This window comes from Carettochelys insculpta, chromosome 13, assembly GCF_033958435.1.
Source record: "Carettochelys insculpta isolate YL-2023 chromosome 13, ASM3395843v1, whole genome shotgun sequence".
Lineage (NCBI taxonomy): Eukaryota > Metazoa > Chordata > Testudines > Carettochelyidae > Carettochelys > Carettochelys insculpta.
In genome coordinates this window covers 18,233,872-18,258,763 of record NC_134149.1, presented here as the reverse complement: position 1 = coordinate 18,258,763, position 24,892 = coordinate 18,233,872, and the positions used below count along the sequence as shown (strand labels likewise).

The window sequence follows — 24,892 nt, the reverse complement described above, 5'->3', positions numbered from 1 at the left end:
GACAGTGAGGAAATTTTTCCTAATGTCCTATCTAAACCTCCCTTCCTGAAGTTTAAGCTCATTGCTCTTTGTCCTATTCTCAGAAGCCAAGGAGAACAATTTTTCTCCCTCTTCCTTGTAACCCTCTTTTAGGTAATCAAAAACCACTATTATGTCCTCTCCCAGTCTTCTCTTTTCTAAACTAAACAAACTAAATTCTTTCAGTCTTTCCTTATAGCTCCTGTTCTCTAGACCTTTAATCATTCTTGTTGCTCTTCTCTGGACCATCTCCAATTTCTCTACATCCTTCTTGAAAAGTGGTGCCCAAAACTGGACACAGTACTCCAGTTAAGGCCTAATCAGCGCAGAGTAGAGCGGAAGAATGACTTCTCAAGTCTTGCTCACAACACTCCTGTTAATGCATCCCAGAATCATGTTTGCTTTAGCATCACACTGTTGACTCATATTTAGCTTGTGGTCCACTATGACCCCAAGATCCCTACCTTCAGTACTCCTTGCTAGACAATCCCCTCTCATTCTGTATGTGTGAAACTGATTATTCGTTCCTAAGTAGAGTACTTTGCATTTGTCCTTGTTAAACGTCATCCTGTTTCCCTCAGACCATTTCGCTAGTTTGTCCAGATCATTTTGAATTCTGACTCTATCCTCCAAAGCAGTTGCAACCCCTCCCAGCTTGATATTATCTGCAAATTTGATGAGCGTACTGTTTATGCCAATATTTAAATCACTTATGAAGATATTGAACAGAACCAGTCCCAAAACAGACCGCTGCGGAACCCCATTTGTTATGCTTTCCAGCATGATTGTGAACCATTAATAACTACCCTCTGAGAATGGGTATCCAGCCAGTTGTACACCCACCTTATAGTAGCCCCATCTAAGTTGTATTTGCCCAGTTTATTAATAAGAAGGTCATATTAGACCGTATCAGATGTCTTACTAATTTTAGCTTATATCACATCCAACGCTTCTCCCTTATACACAAGACTTGTTATCCTATCAAAGAAAACTATCAGATTGGTCTAGCATGATTGTTCTTCACAAGTCCATGCTGGCTGTTATCTATCACCTTTTCTTCCAGATGTTTGCAGGTGATTTCCTTAATTACTTGTGCCATTATCTTTCCTGGCACAGAAGTTAAACTGAGTGGTCTGTAATTCCCTGGGTAGCTCTCATTTCCCTTTTTATAAATGGGCACATTATTTGCCCTTTTCCAGTCTTCTGGAATTTTCCCGGACTTCTGACTTTTCACAAATGATAGCTAAAGACTCAGATACCTTCTCTGTCAGCTCCTTGAGTATTCTAGGATGCATTTCATCAGGGCCTGGTGACTTGATGACATCTAACTTTTCTGAGTAATTTTTAACTTTGGTCATTTTTTATTTCGTCTTCTAAATCTATCCCTTTCCCACTAGCATTCACTATGGTAGGCAACAAGAAGTCCTGTGGCACCTTATAGACTAACAGATATTTTGGAGCATAAGCTTTTGTGGGCAAAGACCCACTTCATCAAACGCATGAGTGGGAGGTGGGGGGTTGCAGAGGGGTATTTAAAGAGTGGGGTCCCAGTAAAGGGAGAGTCAGAGCTGACAAAGTCTATTCAGCAAGATGGAAATGGCCCATTATCAGTAGTATGTATCAAAAGAAGAAAAAAACAAGTCAGATCAGACAGGGGGATGTGATCCATTGCCAGAGTCTAATGGGGAGATATTAACACCTAGGGCAGAGAAGCTGCTTTTTAAGGGACCAGCTACTCCCAGTCTCTGTTTAATCCTTGGTTGATGGAGTCAAATTTGCAAATAAATTGCAGCTCAGAGATTTCTCTCTCCATTTGATTTTTGAAAATTGTTTTTCATCAGACTTCTTGGTGAAGACTGAAACGTGGAAGTCACTAAGCGACTCAGCTGTTTTCAAGTTTTCAGATATTGTTTCTCCCTCCTCACTAAGCAGTGGTCCTACCCTGTCCTTGGTCTTCCTCCTGCTTCTAATATATTTAGCAAATGTCTTCTGGTTACCCTTTGTCTCTAGCTAGTTTGAGCTCATTTTGTGTGTTTGCCTTTCTAATCTGGCCCCTGCGTACCTGTATTGTTTGCTTATATTAATCCTTCGTAATTTGTCCTAGTTTCCACTTTTTATATGACTCCTTTTTGTTTTCAAGATCATGCAAGATCCCCTGGTTAAGCCAACATGGTCTTTTGCCATACTTTTTATCTTTCCTACACAGCAGTATAGCTTACTGTTGGGCCTTTAATAGTGTCCCTTTGAAAAATTGCCAATTCACTTCAGTTGTTTTTCCTCTTAGTCTTGCTTCTCATGGGACCTTACGTACCAGCTCTCTGAGTTTACCAAAATCTTCCTTCCTGAAATTCATTCTCTGTTTTGCTGTTCTCCCTTCTACTACTCCTTAGGATCATTGGCTACATTATACTACAGCGCTCTGCCAACAAAAGTCACTGTCAGAAGAGATTTTCCAACAAAATGTCTGTTGACAGTGTGGCCATGCACAAAAGCAAACTGGGAGAGCACTCTACTCTGTCAACAGAGCACCCAGACCGTCTGCCTGCTCTCTCGACAAAACAGGCACCCAGAAGTACAGCAGACAGGGCTGCCCATTGTTGTGGATGCCCTGTCTGTCCAGAGAGGCCCCCGGGAGAATTAACACAGCTGCTTTGTTGATAGAAATCTGTTTACAAAGGCATTGTGCCTGATAACAAACAGGCAGAACCCTGTCTGGGAAAGTGCTGGGTTTTGTCAATATGCTGTCAACAAAAGGTACTTTGTGTGTAAATGAGTGGCATGTTTTGTCGACAAAACTCTCTTGTGTAACTGTAGCCATGAACACTATCATTTCATGGTCACTTTCTCCCAGGATGCCTTCCACTTTCAAATTCTCAACAGTCAGTGGAGTTATTCTGAATTTATATCCATTTAACAAAACAGAATCTGGCCCACTCATTTCAGTGAAACAAGTTACATGAAGAATGGTACATATCATATGTGCCTGAGTTCTCAGGATCAAGATTAAACGTGTGTGTGTGTGTGTAATATATTTAAAACTATGTTAATACTAAAATGGAAGAAGTGAAATATGTATATTTTGTAAATATAAAATTTCAATATTATATACTGACTAATAGGAAATGAAACAAAACAGCAGTCATGTAGCAATTTAAAGACTAACAAAATCATTTTAGTAGTCTTTAAATTGCTACATGACTGCTGTTTTGTTTTGTTAGAATACAGACTAACACAGCTACCTCTCTGTTAGTAGGAAATGAGAAAAACAGGTTTTCATAGTAGTTCTAAATTGCTGTTATGGCAAATAGTTAAGCATTTAGGTGTACAGGTATACCTGTCTGAGCTAGGTTTTTCTACAGTGAAATATCAGTCTGTTGGAATGTCTTGTACTGTACAGTTAACATTCCAATTATTAATCATCAGTAAATAGTAAAACTCTCTGTTACTTCAGCATAACTTTAAGATCAGTCAGTTTTAGCATTTTGGTAACTGGGTTTGAATCAGTCATTTCTGGGTGACTTAAATCAATCCATGCTAATGGGAAATAAGTCCTGGGGTTGAGGCAGATGGAGGGAAGGGAAGAGTTCATGCCCACTACTCTTCTCGTCAGGTGAATTCTTTCAGACTTAATATTAAGCCAGAGCGAAGTTTCTCTCCATCGTCTTTTTCTGTCACATCACCACTGATCCTCCTGGTGTTTATATTAGGTTTTTCACTGATTTAGCTTCTTCTGCTGGTAGTAACTTGTCTCAAATTTGGCCTCAGTTGATTTTTAGTTCTTTTTGTGGTTGATAGCAGTCTTGATATCTCTCTGTCAGAGGTTCTTATCTTTTTCCATACCATGATGCTATGTTACAACAGAGAAAACTCTGGACAGCCCTCCTGTAAAGAAAATGTGTATGGTTGTAACGACCTGACACATGTCCTTGAGACTAAAGTACCCCATGTTAAGAACCAATGCTCCATGGGATAATGACTTCTTGAATTCGTGTGGTTTTTTTCCCTCTCCTTGTTGTAGCTGTAATTTTCTTTGGTTTTGTAGGCTATGTAATAATTGTATGTAATTATTTTGTGATGAGAATGCACAGAACTGTGTCTAGGGCATATCTTGTGGCATCCCATCTGTTATATTCCTTTATTTTCTTTGGACCTGCTCCAGAACACATTGAAGTCAATAGATAGATTTCCATTTTCAGATTCTTTATGAATGAATCAGTTATACATACACATTTAATGATATATACTAAAACCAAGATGAATATTATGGTTTTACAGTAACACATTTTCTGAATGGTTTTAAAATAATTTTCCATGTCCATAGACATAGAATCACAGGGCTGGAAGGGACCTCAGGAGGTCATCTAGTCCAGCCCCCTGCTGCAAGCAGGATCAACCCCCACTAAGTCATCCCAGCCAAGACCTTGTCCAGCCGGGACTTAAAAACTTCAAGGGATGGAGAATCCACCACCTCTCTGTGCAACGCATGCCAATGCTTCACCACCCGCCTGGTGAAGTAGTTTTTCTTCATATCTAACCTACACCTCTCCCTCTTCAACTTCAGACCATTACTCCTTGTTCTGCCATCTGACACCACTGAGAACAGTTTCTCACCCTCCTTTTTAGAGCTCCCCTTCAGGAAGTTGAAGGCTGCTGTTCAATCACCTCTAAGTCTTCTCTTCTGTAAACTAATCAAGCCCAAATCCTTCAGCCTGTCCTCATAGGTCTTGTGCTCCAGACCCTTAATCATTTTTGTTGCCCTTCACTGAACCTGCTCCAGCAAATCCACATCCTTTTTATACTGGGGGCCCAAAACTGGACACAATATTCCAGATGTGGCCTCACCAGTGCCGAATAAAGAGGAATAACTACTTCTCTAGATCTGCTCAAAATGCTCCTCCTAATGCACCCTAGTATGCCATTAGCGTTCTTGGCTACAAGGGCATGCTGTTTACTCATATCCAGCCTTTCATCCGCCATAACCCCTAGGTCCCTTTTCATCGTACTGCTGCTCAGCCAGTCGGTCCCCAGCCTGTATCAATGCTTGGGATTCTTCTGCCCCAGGTGCAGGACTCTACACTTCTTATTGAACCGCATCAGATTTCTTTTGGCCCAGTCCTCCAACTTATCCAGGTCCCTCTGGATTCTCTCTCTACCCTCCAACGAATCTACCTCTCCCCCTAGTTTTGTGTCATCCACAAACTTGCTGAGGGTGCAATCCAGTCCAGGTCATTAATAAAGATGTTGTATAATACCAGCCCCAGAACCAAGCCTTGCGGCATTCCGCTTGAAACGGACTGCCATCCACATATTGAGCCATTGACCACTACCTGTTGGGCCCGACCATCAAGCCAGCTTTCTGTCCATCTTGTAGTCCAAGGATTCAATCCATATTTCCTTAACTTATGGACAAGAGTGTTGTGGGAGACCGTATCAAAAGCCTTACTGAAGTCAAGGTATATCACATCCACTGACTTCCCCATGTCCACAGAGCTTGTTAGCTCGTCATAGAAGTTAATCAGATTGGTCAGGCAGGACTTGCGCCTGGTAAATCCATGTTGGCTACTTTTGATCACTTTCCCCTCTTCCAAGTGCTCCAAAATGGATTCCTTGAGGATTCTCTCCATTATTTTCCCAGGGATTGAGGTAAGGCTGACGGATCTATAGTTCCCTGGATTGTCCTTCTTTCCTTTTTTAAAGATGGGTACTACGTTTGCCTTCTTCCAGTCATCTGGTATCTCCCCTGATCTCCAAGAGTCTTCAAGGATAATGGCCAAAGGTTCAGCAATGACCTCTGCCAATTACTTAGTACCCTGGGGTGCATTAAATCCAGACCCATGGACTTGTGCACATCTAGTTTTTCTAGATAACTCAGAACTTGTTCCTTCCCCACAGATGGCTGCCCTCCACCTTCCCATACTGCATTGTCTAGGACCATCATGTGGAAGTTGACTTTGTCTGTGAAGACTGAGGCAAAAAAAGCATTCAGTACTTCAGCTTTTCCTGCATCATCTGTCACTAGGTTACCTTCCTCATCCAGTAGTGGCCCCACACCTTCTCTGATAAACTGTTTATTGTTCACATGCCTGTAGAAACCCTTCTTATTACTCTTCACATCCCTTGCCAGCTTCAGTTCCAATTGTGCTTTTGCTTTCCTGATGACTGCCTGGCATTCTCCACCCATATGTTTATACTCCTCCTTAGTCAACTGTCCATGTTTCCATTTCTTGTATGCATCCTTTTTGAATTTAAGCTGACTAAGGATTTCCCTGTTAAGCCAAGCTGGTTGCCTACCATGTTTGCATTTCTTACTATGCAGCAGGATTGTTTGGTCCTGTGCCTTCAGTAAGTCTTCTTTAAAATACTGCCAGTTCTCTTCAACTCTTTTCCCCTTCATCTTCATTTTCCAAGGGATCCTGCTCATCCTTTCTCTCAGGGAGTCAAAGTCTGCTCTTCTGAAATCAAGGGTCTGTCTGTTACTGCTCACCTCTCTTACTTTTGTCCGGATCATGAAATCTACGATCTCATGGTCGCTGCAGCCCAGGTTCCCTCCCACTTCTATTTCTTCCACTAGTTCTTCCCTGTTTAGCTGTGTCTACATGTGCACGCTACTTCGAAGTAGCGGCACTAACTTCGAAATAGCGCCCGTCGCGGCTACACGCGTCGGGCGCTATTTCGAAGTAAACTTCGTCGTTAAGCGGCGAGACGTCGAAGTCGCTAACCTCATGAGGGGATTGGAATAGCGCCCTACTTCGACGTTCAACGTCGAAGTAGGGACCGTGTAGACGATCTGCGTCCCGCAACGTCGAAATTGCCGGGTCCTCCATGGCGGCCATCAGCTGGGGGGTTGAGAGATGCTCTCTCTCCAGCCCCTGCGGGGCTCTATGGTCACCGTGGGCAGCAGCCCTTAGCCCAGGGCTTCTGGCTGCTGCTGCGGCAGCTGGGGATCCATGCTGCAGGCACAGGGTCTGCAACCAGTTGTCAGCTCTGTGTATCTTGTGTTGTTTAGTGCAACTGTGTCTGGGAGGGGCCCTTTAAGGGAGCGGCTTGCTGTTGAGTCCGCCCTGTGACCCTGTCTGCAGCTGTGCCTGGCACCCTTATTTCGATGTGTGCTACTTTGGCGTGTAGACGTACCCTCGCAGCACCTATTTCGATGTGGTGCCGCGCAACGTCGAAGTTGAACATCGACGTTGCCAGCCCTGGAGGACGTGTAGACGTTATTCATCGAAATAGCCTATTTCGATGTTGGCTTCACGTGTAGACGTAGCCTTTGTGAGCAGCAGGTCAAGTTGCGCACGGTCCCTGGTCGGTACCTTCAGCACTAGTACCAAGAAGTTATCCCCAACATTCTCCAAAAACTGTGTGTGTTGATGTTTTGGTCTCCTAACAAATGTCCAGATGATTAAAGTCTCCCATGAGAACCAGGGCCTGTGATTTGGAAGCTTCACTAAGCTGCCTGAAGAAAGCCTCATCTATCTCATCTTCCTGATGTGGCGGTCTATAACAGACACCAACTACAACATCACCTCTGTTACTTCCACCTCTAAGCTTAACCCAAAGACACTCAACTGGAATTTCTCCTTCCTCATACTGGAGCTCTGAGCAATCATACTGCTCCCTCACATAGGCTACGTCTACACATGCACCCAACTTCGAAATAGCTTATTTCGATGTTGCGACATCGAAATAAATAACGTCTACACGTCCTCCAGGGCTGGCAACGTCGATGTTCAACTTCGACGTTGCTCAGCCCAACATCGAAATAGGCACAGCGAGGGAACGTCTACACGGCAAAGTAGCACACATCGAAATAAGGGAGCCAGGCACAGCTGCAGACAGGGTCACGGGGCGGACTCAACAGCAAGTCGCTCCCTTAAAGGGCCCCTCCCAGACACACTTTCATTAAACAGTGCAAGATACACAGAGCCAACAACTAGTTGCAGACCCTGTATATGCAGCACGGACCCCCAGCTGCAGCAGCAGCAGCCAGAAGCCCTGGGCTAAGGGCTGCTGCCCACGGTGACCACAGAGCCCCGCAAGGGCTGGAGAGAGAGTATCTCTCAACCCCCCAGCTGATGGCCGCCATGGAGGACCCCGCTATTTCGATGTTGCGGGACGCGGATCGTCTACACGTCCCTACTTCGATGTTGAACGTCGAAGTAGGGCGCTATTCCCATCCGCTCATGGGGTTAGCGACTTCGACGTCTCGCCGCCTAACGTCGATTTCAACTTCGAAATAGCGCCCAACACGTGTAGACGTGATGGGCGCTATTTCGAAGTTACTGCCGCTACTTCGAAGTAGCGTGCACGTGTAGACGCAGCCATAGAGTGCAACTCCTCCTCCTTTTCTCCCCTGTCTGTCCTTACTAAACAATTTATAACCTTCCATGACCGTGCTCCAGTTATGCGAATCGTCCCACCAAGTCTCCGTTATTCCAACCACCTCATGCTTGTTTGACTGTGCCAGGGCTTCTGATTCTTCCTGTTTATTCCCTAGGCTTCTGGCATTAGTGTAGAAGCATCTTAGAGAAGGTGCCGATTGCCCCACTTTCTCCTCTTCACCCAGGAAACCCATTTGATTGTTCCCTCTTCCTTCCCCACTTACCTCAGGGCTTGTGTCACCTTCCCCCGACAAACCTAGTTTAAAGCCCACCTCACTAGGTTTGCAAGCCTGCCTTCAAACATGCTCTTTCCTCTTTTAGTGAGGTGGATCCCATCTCTTCTCAGCAATCTCTGTTCACAAAACAGAATCCCATGGTCAAAGAAACCAAATCTTTCCCTGCTATACCACCTACGCAACCACACACTTACCTCTGTGATTCAACATATCATAAATAAACAACATATTCTGTTGCAAATCTGGAGTAACTCATCTGAAATCAGTAGAAGTGTTACTGCTGATTTAAATTGTTATAGTATAGATTGGGTCAAAATCTGACCTTTTTTAATTTTTATGTTTTTCGTTCTTTATGGAAGAAATAACATATATACTATTAAAATAGTTTAACTCAATATTTTTATAATCTACAGTACTTCTTGCTATATTTGGGGCCATTCTTTCTTTAGCCTCTGTATTGTTTCCCTCAGACCAAGCCTTGTCAGTTTGGGGATCTGAAATTTAATATTGCAAAATAGTTGGAAAGTTCTTCTCCCTGAATATAAACACAAACAGACACACACATGCATGAAGCCTGGAGTGCCCATGCTTACATATTCAAATTGCCATATTTAAATAAGCCTTATATCTGCACATAAGGGTTTTTTTCCCCTTTTAGTGAAAAAAGTAGTGAATGACTTGTTTCAGAAGAGATGGATGCATTCTAAAAAGTTACATACAGACCTTTAAAAGTTATGCACAGACATATTATGTGCGTATCCATTTTCTATTTAAGTAGCCTGGAAGTGTCTGATGCCAACTACTTCTCAAAAAAAAAAATCTTGTGACGTGTAACACCTGGTCAATAGCCAACTCATTTTGGTTTGCTTTCCTCCCTTCTCAGATTATTTCATTCACAAGTGAGTAGAATGATCCCTCCTGCCAAGATAGGGAACTTAGAAATACTATATAAACACGCTATTTTGTGTGAAACAGACCAATTTTCAGGTTAATATTTGCATTGCAATAAACCTCAGTTATAGTTTGATCCAGCTGCCACTGAAGTCAAAGGGAAGATTAATGCTGAATTCACTGGATGTTGGATTAGCACTTTACGTGGGTTCATATGCTAAACAAGTTACTTGGAAACACATGAGATTAGGGTAGAAAGAAGCATTGGCATATCTAGTCCAGTTACCTTCAGTTTGAAGGAGATTGGAGTCCATGCCTATGATGAAAAGAAACTTCTTTTGTATAACTTATGCCTGAGAAAAAAACTAAAATGTTATGTTTATGGGAATCTTAAGAGGTGAATGCTTGCTCAAAGGTTTATTGGGGCAAGAACCAGTGGTCCCAGTAAGCTGAGTGCAGGGGCAGCCCCCCAGCCTATTAGCAGAGTGCCCACAGCCAACAACAATTGTTTCTACTGGTGGTGCACATAACTATTTCTGACATGGATGGAAAAAATTAGAGGGAACACTGGCAAGGGCCTCACATACAGAGGGTGGAACAAAACTAAACAACCAGAAAAACTACAGCTGAATTGGATGAGAACCTGGATAGGTCTGGTTCCTCCATGGGACAGGGTGCACAAGCCCTAATGGGAGTGCATCCCATTGATGCCTAAAAAGGTTCTTTCTCTTTCTGCATTTTCCTGGCTGTTGTAAACTAACGTTTGTTTCCTGACCCCGGTGTCCTCATTGGATCAGGGCTCTTCTTGCACTCGCTATCTTGTGGCATGTCATCTTGTCTGATTTGCTCTACCTTTCTTCCTGTTCCTGGGGTTCAATAAGGGTATTTTTATACAACATTTAGGATATCAATGGGAAGTGCAAGAACTTTGCAGGAACTGGCCCTAAAACAGAACAGCCACTTAGAGTTGCTGCCACCTACAGTTGCATGGAACCAGCAATAACTGCTTTGCAGTGCAAGGCAAGGTTAACTGCTGGACAAAAAAACATGTGAAACTGGCTATTATTGCTCTTTGGTTATATATGCTCACTCTAACCTTTGTGAGAAGTCAGTTTGGTAAAGGAAGATAGCTATGTGTGATCATCACCATTTAAACAAATGAATATAGTTTTATTATTTAAAAATAGTCTTCAGTGAAAAATGCATTACCTCACCCTTGTGTTGGACTTGCTACTGTTATTTGCTTACATTTTGTCTTGAGAAAGCTTTCAGAATGAGGATTCATGAAAGTGCAGTGAGAAGCTTTCTTGTGTAACCTTCTCTCTCTTCCCTGTGCTGCAAGTGTTAGGAAAGTTGGAAGGCTTTGGGGGACGGGGTGTGTGTGGAGCTTACAAGAATATTTTAGTTGTCCCCAAAATAAACAATACAAGCCCAGGAAGTTCAGAACTGATGTTAAAGTGAAAATAAATCCATACGCATTATAGCTTGGAAGTGCACACTTAGGGTATCCATGCAACCTTACCTCTGCACTGCATTGACACTAACCACCCAGTGGTTCTTTCTTTGTTCTGGAGTACACGTTCTGCAAATCCTTATTGTATGATTAATGGTTTGCAGAATTTACTCTCAAGATTGTGATGTATGTGTTGTAGGATCAAGAACTCTAAGGATGTGGCCACACTTGACCAAAACTTTGAAGTGGCCACGCTAATGGCCAAATCGAAGAATACTAATGAGGCGCTGAAATGAATATTCAGCACCTCTTAGCATGCTGCTGGCCGCAGTGCTTTGAAAGTGCTGCTTTCGAACACATGCGGCTTGGCTTTACGGGTGTCCTTTTTGAAAGGACCCTGCACATTTTGAAATAAATGTATGGGGTACTTTTGAAAAGGACCCCCATGTAGCCAAGCCGCGCACATTCGAAAGCAGCTCTTTCAAAGCACCGTAGCTGGCAGCATGCTAATGAGGTGCTGAATATTAATTTCAGCACCTCATTAGTACTCCTTGATTTGTCCATTAGCATGGCCATTTTGAAGTTTTAGTGAAGTGTGTCAACAGCCTAACAGTTTAAGAATGGACTTCTTTAGCTCAAGTGATAGGAATATTAGTTACAGGCATCTATGACAGGCTTTATATCCTTTACATACCAGTCGTTGGAGGGCAAGTAGAATATTTAACCATTGTGTAACTTATTCTTGGAAAAGGCCAGTTCTCCATTGCTGCAAACATAACAGATGAATTTTTACAATGATATATAGCTATTCAGAAATGTCACAAGTAAATTCCACTTCACATCATCAGAGAGAGGTCTAGATTTTGGCTGGAAATGTTATTTTGTCAGCTCTGCCTCTCAGTCGAGTTCATGTAGTGCCATTCACTGGACCAGATTTTCAAGTGCTTTGAAACTGTTCTTTTTTTTTTTTTAAACTGTCCTCCCTACACCATTAGGTCTGTTCTGTAATAAAAGAGGTTTTTTCTGCTGCAGGTTGAACCTCTCTGGTCTGGCACTCTTGGACCTGAGTGGTCCTGAATGAGAAAGTTTGCTGGACCAGAGGAGGTCAGTGCTGGCCCCTCTGCTTCTAGCCTTCAGACTTTCCTGCTCACTCCGCTTCTGGCCGCTGGACTGCCAGCCCCTCTGCTACCAGCTCAGCTCTGCTCCCAGGCACTGGCCCCTATGCTGCCCAACTCCCAGTGGCCTCCTCTCCCAGCAGACAGGGCTCTCTAGTTGCAAAACATCCAGTTGTTGCCAGGCTATAGAGGTTCTACCTGTATTAAAAATGTAAGCTTCTCTGGTGCTTAACATGTAGACTGAGACTAGTTACAAATAATGGTGGGCATGAGACACAAAAGTCAGATCTTGGTCTAAACTAGTGTTCCCAACATTTGGGGTATGCCTCTCAGGGGGTCATAAAGAAATGTCTAGGGAGGCTTAGTGGAATCTAGACCAGACCCCATGAGGGGGCTGGCAAGACTCCCCCTCATTCCCCACTGGCCCCCTTTGCCCTGAGTCCCATACTTCCCCTGGCCACAGCTGCATTCCTGCCATAGGCTCCACTCTCATATCCTTATTGTACAATTAATGGTTTGCAGAATCTACTCTCAAGTTTGTGAGGTATGTGTTGTAGGATCAAGAATTCTAAGGCTGTGGCCACACTTGGCCAAAACTTCGAAATGGCCGTGTTTAGAAGATTACTAATGAGGCACTGAACTGAATATTCAGTGCCTCATTAGCATTAGGACGCTTCCGGGCATGGCACTTCGAAAGCAGGCAGCTCAGCACAGCTACACGAGGGTCCTTTTTGAAAGGACCCCGCTGTTTCCAAAATCCCCTTATTCCTCTCAGCAGAGGGGAACAAGGGGATTTCAAAAGGAGCGGAGTCCTTTCGAAAAGGACCCCCGTGTAGCCACGCGCTTTCGAAAGCAGCGTTTTCAAAGTGCCACGGCCGGAAGCGTCCTAATGCTAATGAGGCGCTGAATATTCAGTTCAGTACCTCATTAGTAATCTTCGAAATGGCCATTTGCATGGCCATTTTGAAGTTTTGTCCAAATGTGGCCACAGCCTAAGGGTTTAAGAATGAACTTCTTTGGCTCAAGTGATAGGTTTCTGCCCTAGCTCACCTCCCCACCCCACCGCAGTCCAGTCACAACTCTGCTCCTGGCCAAGTGAGACATGGACACATGCTGTTACTGTCAAAGGGGTGCACAAGAGGAAAAATGTGGGGATCACTGATATAATCTTTCTCCAGGTCTTTAGGATTTGGGTGTGGGAGGTTAGTTTAGCTACAGCTCCAGTTCCAAAGAGTGATCCTAAAATGGTAGGGTGTACATTACCCAAAGGCAGCCTCAATTCCAGTTAAACTCAGTAGACCTAGAGAACACTCAGCACTTTGCATGATCAGGCTCAGCTTATAAATCTGTCTTTCCTCTTTCCATGTTGACATGATCAGTGTTTCTGAAAATGGGCCAATTGCTTAAAAGGTGCAAGTTAATTAATCTGTCGGGTTAACGTCAAACAAATCCACATGACTAATGTAGATCTTCAAAATGAATTGAAATGAACCAGCTCTTAATTATACCATTTTGACTGAGAAACTCAGATGCCCAGAAGGGTCTAGTTACTCAATTTTTCCTCTTTTTCTTTTACAGGGTGGGAAGAAATCCTATAACGGATCGTGTGGGGGTCGAGATTGCAGCACCTCCTGCAAATGTTTTCCAGAGAAAGGTGCTCGGGTATGTTGGCTCTTTTGTTAGCTGAAGAAAAACAGCCCTTGTGTGTCTTACCACCTCTTTAGAAAAACAAAATTAATATGCTTAAGCGTCCATCTAATAACTTCATGAGACAAGAGAAGTGATGAAGACCAGCTGCATGCAAATTGGCCCAGGCTAAGTTTTTGAAAACTGTTATGGATGTTGATGTTCACAAGCTGTGCAACCAGGCTTTAACAAAACAATATATCTATATAGTATATATAAGTCATTACACTGTGTCATCTGAGGGGCTGATTTCACTTGGCTTCCATAGAAAATTTTGCCAATCTGTACTGCACATGCTTCTACAGGGTTGCTAATGACAGATTTTTGGTCTTTGCTTAGACAGTTTGATTATTTAGATTTAGATGTAGCCCCCTCTGAATTTTGGGGATTTGTTCAAACCACAATGTCAAAGTATAACTTATAGGGAGCTGCCGTTTTTTTCCTGGCTTTGTATTGGCTGATGTATGTATGGGCAAGGGCTATCAGCTTGATCTGATCGTGCTTGTTTGTTCTGTAACTGGAAATGAGAGACAGCTGCTTGGCTTCACCTTTATTCGCTTATAATGTTAATTTTTGCTCAGGGACTCCTTTTTTTGGCGTATGTGCTGGATTGCTTTGCATTCGGCAGACATCAAAATAAGTAATGTGACACATTTGAACGAAGGTAATGGAGTCAGGAGAGAGTTCAGCTGGTGTGCATTTAGGTAATTATTTGGGGAGATCTCACTACCTCTACAAGTAGAACTGAGTCTCTGCATTACTTCTTCCTAGTTATCAGTAGTCAAGTAATTATTCTTGCTTAAAGAACATATTCATTTCTATTGCTTGCACTGCCATATGAGGGGTATTTACTACTTTGTGCAGAAAAACACAGTCATGTTACTGATTTTTTCCCAACCAATTTGTGTTTTTGTTGTCATTTCACAACTAAATTTGCAGAAGCAACAGTAATAATTCAGTTTTCCAAATTCCTACCTGGGTTCTTTTCCTAACAAAAAAAATATTTTCGTGTCAGGTATATAATATACTCTGCATTCAATGTGATAACTTTCTGATGTGCATGTCCCAAAGAGAATACCAGAAGCCACAATCTGCAAAAGCTCTGTGGCTTGTACCTCCTTCCTCTTCACATTTTTAAGCAAGTCCTTGAACAGTAATGTGTATTTTACAGCTAACATCTGCCTCCTTGGAAGTGCAATTATAAATTAAATCACTAGCAGCTATAAAAAGAGTTTGTAATGCTAGCAAGTTAGAAATGAGTTATTTCACTATGGTAAAAATCATCTTTCAGGAACAAAAGTACCCTCAGCATCATTAGCAGTCCTGATTTATACCAAGTAAGGAAATTCAGAACATCACTCTCCTGTTAACTTAAGGAATCTGAATCTGTTTCTTGGCCTCAGTTCAGGGACACATCCTTATTCAGGATTGAATTTAAGCACATGCTTAAAATGGATTTATGCACAAGCTTAAGTGTGTCATGAATTCTTAGGTATTTTACTATTACTCCATATGTCAGAGATGTTTATTATTCAGAACTTCATGTGGAGGGTGGGAAATATTTTTAAAAGGTAGAGCAGGAGGCTGCTTTTATTCTGACTTAGCTACTGACTCACCGTGTAGCCTTCAACAAGTCATTCATAATACAGTAGGCTCACAACATTCGTGAGGGTTCCATGTTCAGAACCTCATGAATGTTGATTTTGGCAAATATGGGGGCCCCATAGCTCCAGGGAAGCATCAGCCACCCGCACTCCCCACCAGAGTCCTGGGGAAGCGGCAGCTGCCAATGCTCCAGGCCTCAGAGCCACCAGGAAGCAGCAGCCGCCAGCACTCTTGGCCCAGAGCCCCAGGGAAGTGGCAGCCACCGGCGCTCTGGGCCCTGGAGCCCCGAGGAAGCAGCAGCTGCTGGTGCTCCCCATCTGTAGCCCCAGGGAAGTGGCCTTTGTGAATAACTGAATTTACGAATGTCACACTTGCGAATGTTGCGACCTTACTGTACAATCTGTGCCATTGACTGCAGAGTGTGCTGCAGATGATCAGCACATTTGCAAAACGCAGCACTTACCTTTGTGCATCTCACTACGTTACACCCCAGTAAAGAGCATACAAAAAGAGTTCAGTGAGCTTACAAAGCATGTAGTTATTTGCAGTCACCAAAGTGGAGAAAAGTAATTGAGAATTCTGAAGGATTTTTAGTTATTAAAGCAAGTATTTTGCATTACCTGTATTAACAATGAACAGAGTTAACCTAAGAAAGCCTGAAACCCCATCTGAAAACCTAAGAAGTAAGCCACTTTCCTGTCACTTGTTGCCTATGACACTATAGTACATAAAGCAAAGACTTTATGCTGGACTCTGCTTCTTTCAGTGTAATGTATACCTTTTGGAACAGTTGATTATTATGCAGTTTGTTCATATAGGATGTGTTTAAAGCAAGTGCTCCAAATTGCATGATAAAGAGAGTTTTGCCTTTTATAAAGAGCAAAGCAGACGATCGTTGAATACTAGAACTAGAAGAGACCTCAAGAGGTCATCAAGTCCAGTCCCCTGCCCTTACAGCAGGGCCAGACACTATCTAGACCGTCCTTGACTGGTGTTTGTCTTATGCACTCTCAAATATTTCCAAAGATGGAGATTCCACAACCTCTGTATGCTATTTATTCCAGTGTTTAACCACTGTGATAGTTAACAAGCTTTTCCTAAACCTTTCATGCTGCAGTTTAAGCCCATTACTTTTTGTCCTGTCATCAGAAGCTAAGGAATAAAATTTTTCTCCCTCCTTTTAACACCCTTTTTGGTACAGGGGGACCCCCTTTATACCTCGTAGTTAGGGACCATGAATTTGAGATGTAAAGTGAAACGATGTATAAAGGAGAATTTTCCCCCATAAGAACACATGTAAATACAGGGGGATAGGGACCTCCCACATTCCCGGCAAGCTGCCGCTCTTCAGGGTGTCCCTGGGGCTGCCCCCCAAGCTCACCGGACAGCTTGTCAACCTTGCTCGGAGCGAGTGCTGTCAGTGGGGGCTCCAGATGTGCAATGAGATGCTGAGCAGGTGCTGGAAGCCTAGGGAGCCAGGAAGGAGACGGCAGCCATCCGCCCTCCCTGAGTCCTGGGCCGTGTCAGCCCTCAGTGCTGCCAGGAGCCCCAGGGAATGGGATGGGGCAGGGCACTGCACTTCTTCTCCACCTTTCCCAAGCCTCAGCGACAGGGACAGGGAAACCATGGCACTTCTCCACCACCATCCCTGAGTCTCAGCAGCAGGGCTGGGGCAGACGCAGTCCCTCCCTGAGACTCGAGGAGGCAGCAGGGATGGGGCAACTGCCCGCAGTCCCACTGCTTCCCCAAGGAAGGGTGATATAAGAGTGGGGAATTGTTATGTCTTTGCCGTTAATATGTCCATGACATAAGTGTGAAATAACGTACATCGGGGCGACGTATAAGGGGAGTCCCCTGTATGGAAAAGCTGTTAATTTCTTGTAATTTCTTGTAATGATACGAGAGAGAAAAAGGTAGCATCCTCAAATGTTTAATAGGAATTATAATTCTTCCTTTAATTCATTGGCCTGATCCTGCAAAGTGATGAGTGCTTCCTCCAGGGTACTGAAGGAGATTAGCTCCTATAGGGATCAGTGGGAGTCAAATACACTCAGTACCTTGCATTATCAGGTCCTGCCAGTGAGGCACAAGCTTGCCTTGCTTCTTGAATTGAATATCTCATAAATGCCCTGACCCTTGGGCAGTGTAGAGCATCGTCCTGCTGTCTATTTACACCCCAAGTTCAGCTTGATTGTTTGAACTGACCACCACATTGTTGACCTTGCAGTTTGAGCTCTTGGTGTTTCTTTTGTTAAGATGTCACAAAGATTTTGGACTCTTTTCATTCCTGACCTGAGAACTCATTTGGCTTTTTAGCATTTCAAACATGTGTCACTGACTTTCAATAACATAGACTCCTAAGTCACTTAGACATTTTTGAAAATTTTATCTCTATGCTCTTAATTTTGCTAGAGAATATTATATTTGTTGTCTCAGTGTTAAGAGCACCAAACACCCCTATGATATGTTTGTTAGGTTATAGCCTTTGTATCTTTAAAAGCTGTGGAGATGCATTTTGTAGAGATCACTTGTCTGCCATGTTCAGAAATTAGAAGACACTGTTGCTCAGTATTTGTCTGGTGCCCACCTGTAATATTCCAGTAACAAGCTGTCATGTTAAGTATGTGTTCAAAAAGATATCTGAATTTCCAGCTATCCCTATGGTTTTCATTCACTCTGAGAAGTGCTGGTTACTGGTTGGCTGGTTGGAGACAGCTTTCCCTTTTTTAGGTTATACATTTATGTTTATTCAGACCTTGTTAACTTTTAAACCTAGAGGATGAGAGAGCAGTTCTGGAAGAGCTCTTGATCTCAGTCATTGATTCAAATCCAGCTCTGGTAGATACTGAGTTGGTTCGATTGAAGTCAGTGGTGAAATTCCCACTGCATTTGGGAACTGAGGTTTCTACCCTGTAAATTATTGTATCTGATGAATGTTGGGTGAGCAGACATCAATTCATTCTGCCCAAGCACCTTTCCTGGTGGGAAGATGTCATTTTCACTAAAGCCAACACCACAACATGCAGCCTTCCTAGTCTTTCAGACAAAGAGACTAGAATAGAATAAGAGGGAAGCAGAGTAGACTATAGTAGTGTCTTTTGCTTTTCACATACATAACCACTACACAGTCTTTAGAAATGGCCCCTTTTTAAAATACAGGTTGAATCTCTCTAGTGTGGCACCCTTGGGACCTGACTGGTGCTGAAAGAGAGAAGTTGCTAGACTGTGGGAGGTCATTATTGGCTAGCAACATTACCAACACTTCCACTGCTTACTGGACTCTCAGAATACATATAGGGCTGAATTACTGCGAAATAACAGAACAGAAAACTGAGAGCCAGGACTTGTGGCTGTAAAAAACGTTTTGGGAAGACAGGAAACTTGGCCATACCCGTGGTCAGCGATAATCCAGCTAACTAAAATGATGCTGGAGTAGGGATATTGCTAGATGAGAGAGTGTCGTACTAGAGAGGTTTAACCTTTACAGCTATGATGCATTGTGACACAATGTGGAAGAAGCTTTCCAGATCATTGTCTTTGCTGTGTCTGGTACTGATAACACATTGGCTGTGTCTACACTAGCCAGTTCTTTCAAAAGATATTTTGAAAGAAAGGGGCTCTTTCAAAAGATCCCACAGAGCGTCTATAAACCGAAAGCCTTCTTACGGAAGTAAATCAAAAGAATGTGGCACGCCTTGCAAAAGTGCTCTTCCTTTCCTGTTTCAGGAAGAGCTCCTTCTTTCAAAAGCTTGTTTTGAAAGAAAACATATGTATGTGCTCTGAGGGCCCCTTTTTCCGAAAGAGCAGTTTCCATCCCTGGCCCATTCTTTTGGACACTTTCTTTCAGAAACGAAGATCGTTCTTTTGATCTGCTTTTTTGCATATGAACTCACTCTTTCGAAAGAAGCTCTTTTGGAAGAGAGCTTCCAGAAGGGGTTCTTTCAAAAGATCTCTGTAGTGTAGATGTAGCCATCATGCGGCAATCATGAGTAAATGTTGAAACAACAAAGGCAGCTCTGTAAATTAACCTCATTCTTCCAGTTATAAAAATTGAGGTTACATCTAGACACGAGGGTTTTTCCAGTAAAACTGGGCTTTCGTTGGGAAAAACCTAAGAGCATCTACATGCAAAATGTGCTCTGTTCACAAAACCCAACACATCCGTCAGCAGCGTGATACTTCTCCCCGTTCAGATATGATGCCTTTCTTGGAAGTGTTTTGTCAACAAAACAGCCAAGTAGATGGTCCAGGGCCCTTTTTTTTTGGCAGACAGAACTTCCGGTTCACCAGGCAGCCCTGTTTGCAGAGCTTCTGTCAGCTGTTCTGTTGAGTGAGGGCTGGGCAGTCTGGCTACTCTCTGCTGATACAGTGGATTGCTTTTTTGATCTACTTTCATGTGTAGACATGATCTGTCTACAGAAGTTTTGTTGGGAAGTCCCTTCTGACAGTGACTTCTGTGAGCAGAGGCTTCTCAGGTAGATGTAGCCAGAGAGACAAGATGAGTGTGGTTATCTATTTTATTGGGCCAATTTCAGTTGGGAGGGAGACACGCATACAAGCCACACAGATGTAAAGAAGAGCTCTGGGAAAGGAACTCCCAATTTTACAGCGAAATGCAAGTAGAACAGATTGTTTAGCATAGGGAGTTAGTACATATTGTAGGGGACAGTTCTGTTATAAATCTAAGAATTTCTGTGGGTTTGTTCTTGTTCCTGTAGACAATGTGCATTTTCAAGTGAAAACACATCAACTCAGCTCATTTTGATTAGTTACTCTTGGTTGATAAATGATAAATTAAGGTTTGTGCAAGAGGTTTAATATTAAACAAATAATAGTGTAAAAGTAATCCACCAGAGTTTGTAACATTTCTTCTCTCTGCTCAATCCATAGTGGCTGTCACAGCTGCCAGTTAGAGAGCTTGGCTCTTTAGATCAAACTGAATAGATTCAAGTGTTTAGCTCTGGAGGTCTGTAGTTCAATCTCGGATGTCAGCTAAGATGGCAACTATCAATTAAAAAAGATGAACTCCATTTTTAAAAGGAGGCCTGTGACAGTGGTCAGGCTAAGGTCCACGTACATATGCGCACTTTTATTTCCGTGCCTTTTATTATTAGTGCAGTTTGCACAAACAATGCAGTAAGTACTCACACAGTCACAGTATACGTGTTTGATCTGACTTGTACAATTAGGTAATCAGCTCCCCTTGCATTTTTTTATAGCAGTCCTCCTTTAAAAATGTTTTCTGGATGTCAACTAAAGAAGCAAATCTATCAACCCATATGAAATTGATAGGAAATGTAATGCAGAAGGGGAAGTGACTGAAAACCCTTACATGTAGGGAAAAAAATAATCACCTAACCCTACAAACAGGAATATGTAATGTATGAAGGAAAGGATACCAAGAAAATTGGACTTTGACTAGATCCATTTTAAAATTAACATTTAAAGAGAGTAAAATAAATGTTCAGGTTTAGGTAAATGAAAGTCAGTAGTTCTAATTCATGTACTCCATTATGTAGATGAGTGATCTGCAGCTAAAACGTGATCAGCACATAACAAACACTGTCAGCAGAAGTTACAGTGTTTAAATAACATGTCATCCTTGTTCCCTCCCTTCTTTCTTCAGTGTTTGATCCAAAGCTTAGGGCAGGGTTAACTTTTGAGCTTTTGAAAAAGTTCATTTCATACTGGTGGTCTTATTGGCAAGTTATGCATTCAGTGTGAGGAGTGATTCTGGAACAATTTTTAGAGTGGAGGTGTTGAGCTACTTTTCCCACTGCGTTACCCCATCCATGCCCCGCACTGCTCCAGGCTGGGTTGACACCTGGGGCCAGCTGCAGAGTTTTGGGTGCAGGGCATCTGGATGGAGCCTGCAGTGGAGCTGCCAGGATCTTGTATGGCAGCAGAAACCCCAACAGCTGGGATACTAGGGCCAACAGCAGAGTCCATAGGTTCCGTGGCCAGGACTTGTGGAACTGGCAGCCAGGACCCAACTCAGTGCTGTGGCCCCTGGGCATGGGCAGTGCAGCTGGGACCCCAGTGCAGGGCACAAAATCTGAGGGATGCTACAGCACATGCCTCCCTCCCCAGCCCCCCCCCCCTTATTTCCCATGCCTATATCTGTGAATTGGTGGAAATGGGGGAAGATTTTTTGTGGCTACAGAATCTCAAAGTGGGAAGTGTTAAGCAAGCAGTAGATGGCCTGCACCATTTCATCTCTGCAGTTCATTTTGCATCTGTATATGGTAGTGTTGGCTTTCATGTTTTTTTATATATATATATATATATATATACTTTGTCATCTACTTTTAAACACTTCCAAAGATAAACTAGCAGTCGTAGTGTTTGCAGAGCTTGAACCATCTCCTGATTCCTGCTCACTTTCCTTGGAAGTTATAACAGTAATTCAGCTTTCTCTAAACATTGATTGATGTGTTTTGTTGCCTTCCCACTGATATTAGTCTTGTGTGTTTCACCTCTGTCAATGTTCTAAGAGGTAGGTTTTTGAAAAGGAGAGAACTTGAAATGACACCCAAAGCACCCAAAATTAATAGATGATATATCTAATGTGTCCAAAATTTACTGAGAAAGCTAAAATTCAATTTCTGGTATTACTAATTATCTTAAATTGTTCCTGTGACTTGTAATCATGTCAGTAAATATTTCTGTTGTAAATCATGTGCTCGCTAAAGCCCTTCTGCCTGATTAAATGGAAGCCCATTAAAATGAAGTTATTTATCTAACTGCCCTGTCAATTATAAAACCATTAATGCTGTAAAGACACTCAGTTTTCCTAATCAGACACATTTGCCAGCCTTTACCACATAGAAGTGCCTGAGATTCCACAACTTCACCTAACTTGAGAATAAGTATGGTAAGAGCATAGTACATTAGCTATGTGCACTTAATTAGTTTTTAACCCAACCACTGAAGGCCAAAATAGTTGGAAGAGGTAGACACATGTCCAAGGAGTTTGGACTGAACACAGTAACTCAAGGCCACATTTTGGGAAGATGTAATCTAACTGCTGTTTTCCAAGGGTTAAGGTCATATTGGTAACAGAGATTTTACGCTCATCTTATGGTGATTAGCAATCTTCAACTCACCAAAGGCACAGAGGAGCAACCCTTGGAATAGATGGGAGAAATATGATTGACAAATTTCATGGTGTTATTTTCTCCTGAATTTATTATTAAGTTTTTGGGGAGGGTGTTTAAATGTGCTTAGGGAGCAGCTCTTTTCCTGAGTTTTGCCTCCTGTGGCTAGATAATGTTACCTCAGTATTGCAATCTTAACATTTGCAATTCCTATAGCATTTCCTTTGTTTAGTGTAGGGAATCTGCTGATAATTGTAAATAGAGAGGTCAGATGCTTTTAAGAGTTTAGCGCAACCACCCTAGAAAGGAGGTAACCATATTATCTCACATGCATGGGTTTGTGAACCTGGAACAAATGTAGAGTTCTTGGAGTGATTGCTTATGTCCATTCCAAGTTAGGTGTACATGGGCACATGCCCAGTTGCTGGAAGCGTTTTGCCCTAGCCAGTAGCCATAAGGTCGGTGTGGTGTGGCGTGGCGTCCCCTGGAGTGGCACCGATATGGCAACCAATGTATGCACCAGTTGACACCCCCACACACACACTCTCGCTCAGTTCTTTCTTGCCATGCTGCCGGTCGTTGGAGCTCTTGCTTTCTCTGCTCAATTCTTTAGCTAGTAGCTTATTGTAGTATAAATAGCTCTTGAAGAAGTGTAAATAATTTTAGTACCTGATAGTCTTAGTGTTTTAACTAATAGCCGAGGTGGGGCTTTCTGTACCCCTTGGTGCCTCGGCACTGGGGAATGCCTTGCTCCCCAGGCTTTAAGACTTGTTCAAAATGCAGCAAACATATGTCCAAAAGTGACCCCCATTTAGCCTGTTTGATTTGCTTGCGGGAAGGACACTTACATGATTGGTGTCCAATTTGTAAGGCCTTTAAGCCCAGAACTTTGAAAGATAGGGACCATCTCCTTAAAGTCCTCTTAATGGAGGCAGCTCTTAAGCCTCAAGAATCTCTAGCGCAAGCGGAGAGTGGAGCCTCCTTATTGCAAAGTGCATCAATGCCTTCAACCATGGTGCTGCCTACGGACTCCTGGCACTGAGAGCAGGTGCAGGCACCAGCGCCTTCTCGGCACCGTAGGAGTCCATCTCTAGTGCCAATGAAGAAGAGGAGGCATGAAAGGCATCGCTCGCCAAAGTCAAAACAGGGCGACCTCAAGTCCAAGGCTCCGGTGCGCACTGCTGAAAGGCAGGAGGCAGGTCTGTTGAAGCCAGTGTGGAGTGGGAGCCCCATGCACTGGACTTGCCCTCAATGCTGGCGGTGTTTCAAGCAGCACAAGGACTTCTGCAGATGATAGTGTCGGATCCTTCTCCATCTATGGAGGACAGGCACCATAGCATTGAAAGAGAGTGATTGGGGCTCACAGATGTGTCACCGTCGCCAGCATCTGCGCTCCTGTCAGTGCTGGCACTGACGCTGTATTCGATGCTGAGCGCTCCAGTGCTGACCCAGCAGACAGTGGTCCAGTTCCAGGCGTCCTATACTGTGGCACCAGCACCATCCTTGGTGTGCATGACATCAGCGCTGACTCCGATGGCCCCGCCATGATCATCTGCTTCTGAATCGGCATCAGAGTTGGACTCCTTTTACTCGAGCTCCGCATGGAGAGGGAGCTCAAGAAGGTCACGCCATGGCCATCACAGTCACCATAGTTGTTGCTCAGACGATATGGGTTGGCTGCCGACTTCACAGGTGACTCAGCAGTGGCCTTTCTGGACCCATGAACATTTCATGAGGTGCAGGGCCATGCCGTTGGAATACCTTTAACAGTGCTGGGGGCCATGCCACTCCCACACTCAGCACCGTCAGCATCACTGGGTGCCCCACCACCGGAACAAAGACAGGAAGCCATGGTCGTCATGGAGCTGTCTACGTCTACTTCATCAGAGTCAACCGCAACATAATCATTGGTGTTGTTACAGCAGCACTGGACCTCTTCGGTGCCAGCGCCATCCATAATTGTATCTCCAGTGCCAATGGAGCAGGCACCAGCCCAGGCACCAGCACTGACTCAAGTGCAGGAAGTGGTAACGGTGCCGTTTGTGTCACCTCTGGCAGGGTTTTCTGGCCGGCTCGTGCCTATGCCAGATCTGCCTATGGAGCCCCTAAGTTTGCCCATAATTTTCATGGGGGGCCAAGTGCCTGAACAGGTCACTACTGCCCTTCCTCTCCAAATGGAGTTGCAAGGGCTGTCATCTTCTTCCTCCTCAGATGAGGCGGTAGTAGGCTCATTGGCCTCACCTGTATTGGAGGATGGCAGGGCTTTTCAACAGCTCCTTAGGAGAGTGGCCCAAAACTTGGGGGTGTAAGCGGAGGAGGTCAGGGATGGAATGGACCCTGTCACAGACATTTTGGCTTCTTTAGGCCCCACCAGGGTGGCTCTGCCCATACTTAAAACAATTGCCACTATGGC

The 24,892-nt window shown here is 43.6% G+C and overlaps 1 protein-coding gene across 3 annotated transcripts in view; it reads left to right on the top strand.

Moving 5' to 3' along the window:
* COL4A6 (collagen type IV alpha 6 chain) overlaps nt 1-24,892 on the top strand; it is a 244,677-nt gene that overhangs the window by 72,698 nt on the left and 147,087 nt on the right. For all 3 annotated transcript variants that reach the window (XM_075008105.1, XM_075008104.1, XM_075008102.1), the window contains exon 4: nt 13,670-13,753. In XM_075008105.1, the coding sequence (XP_074864206.1) occupies nt 13,670-13,753 (84 nt within the window). The remainder of the gene's footprint in view (nt 1-13,669; nt 13,754-24,892) is intronic.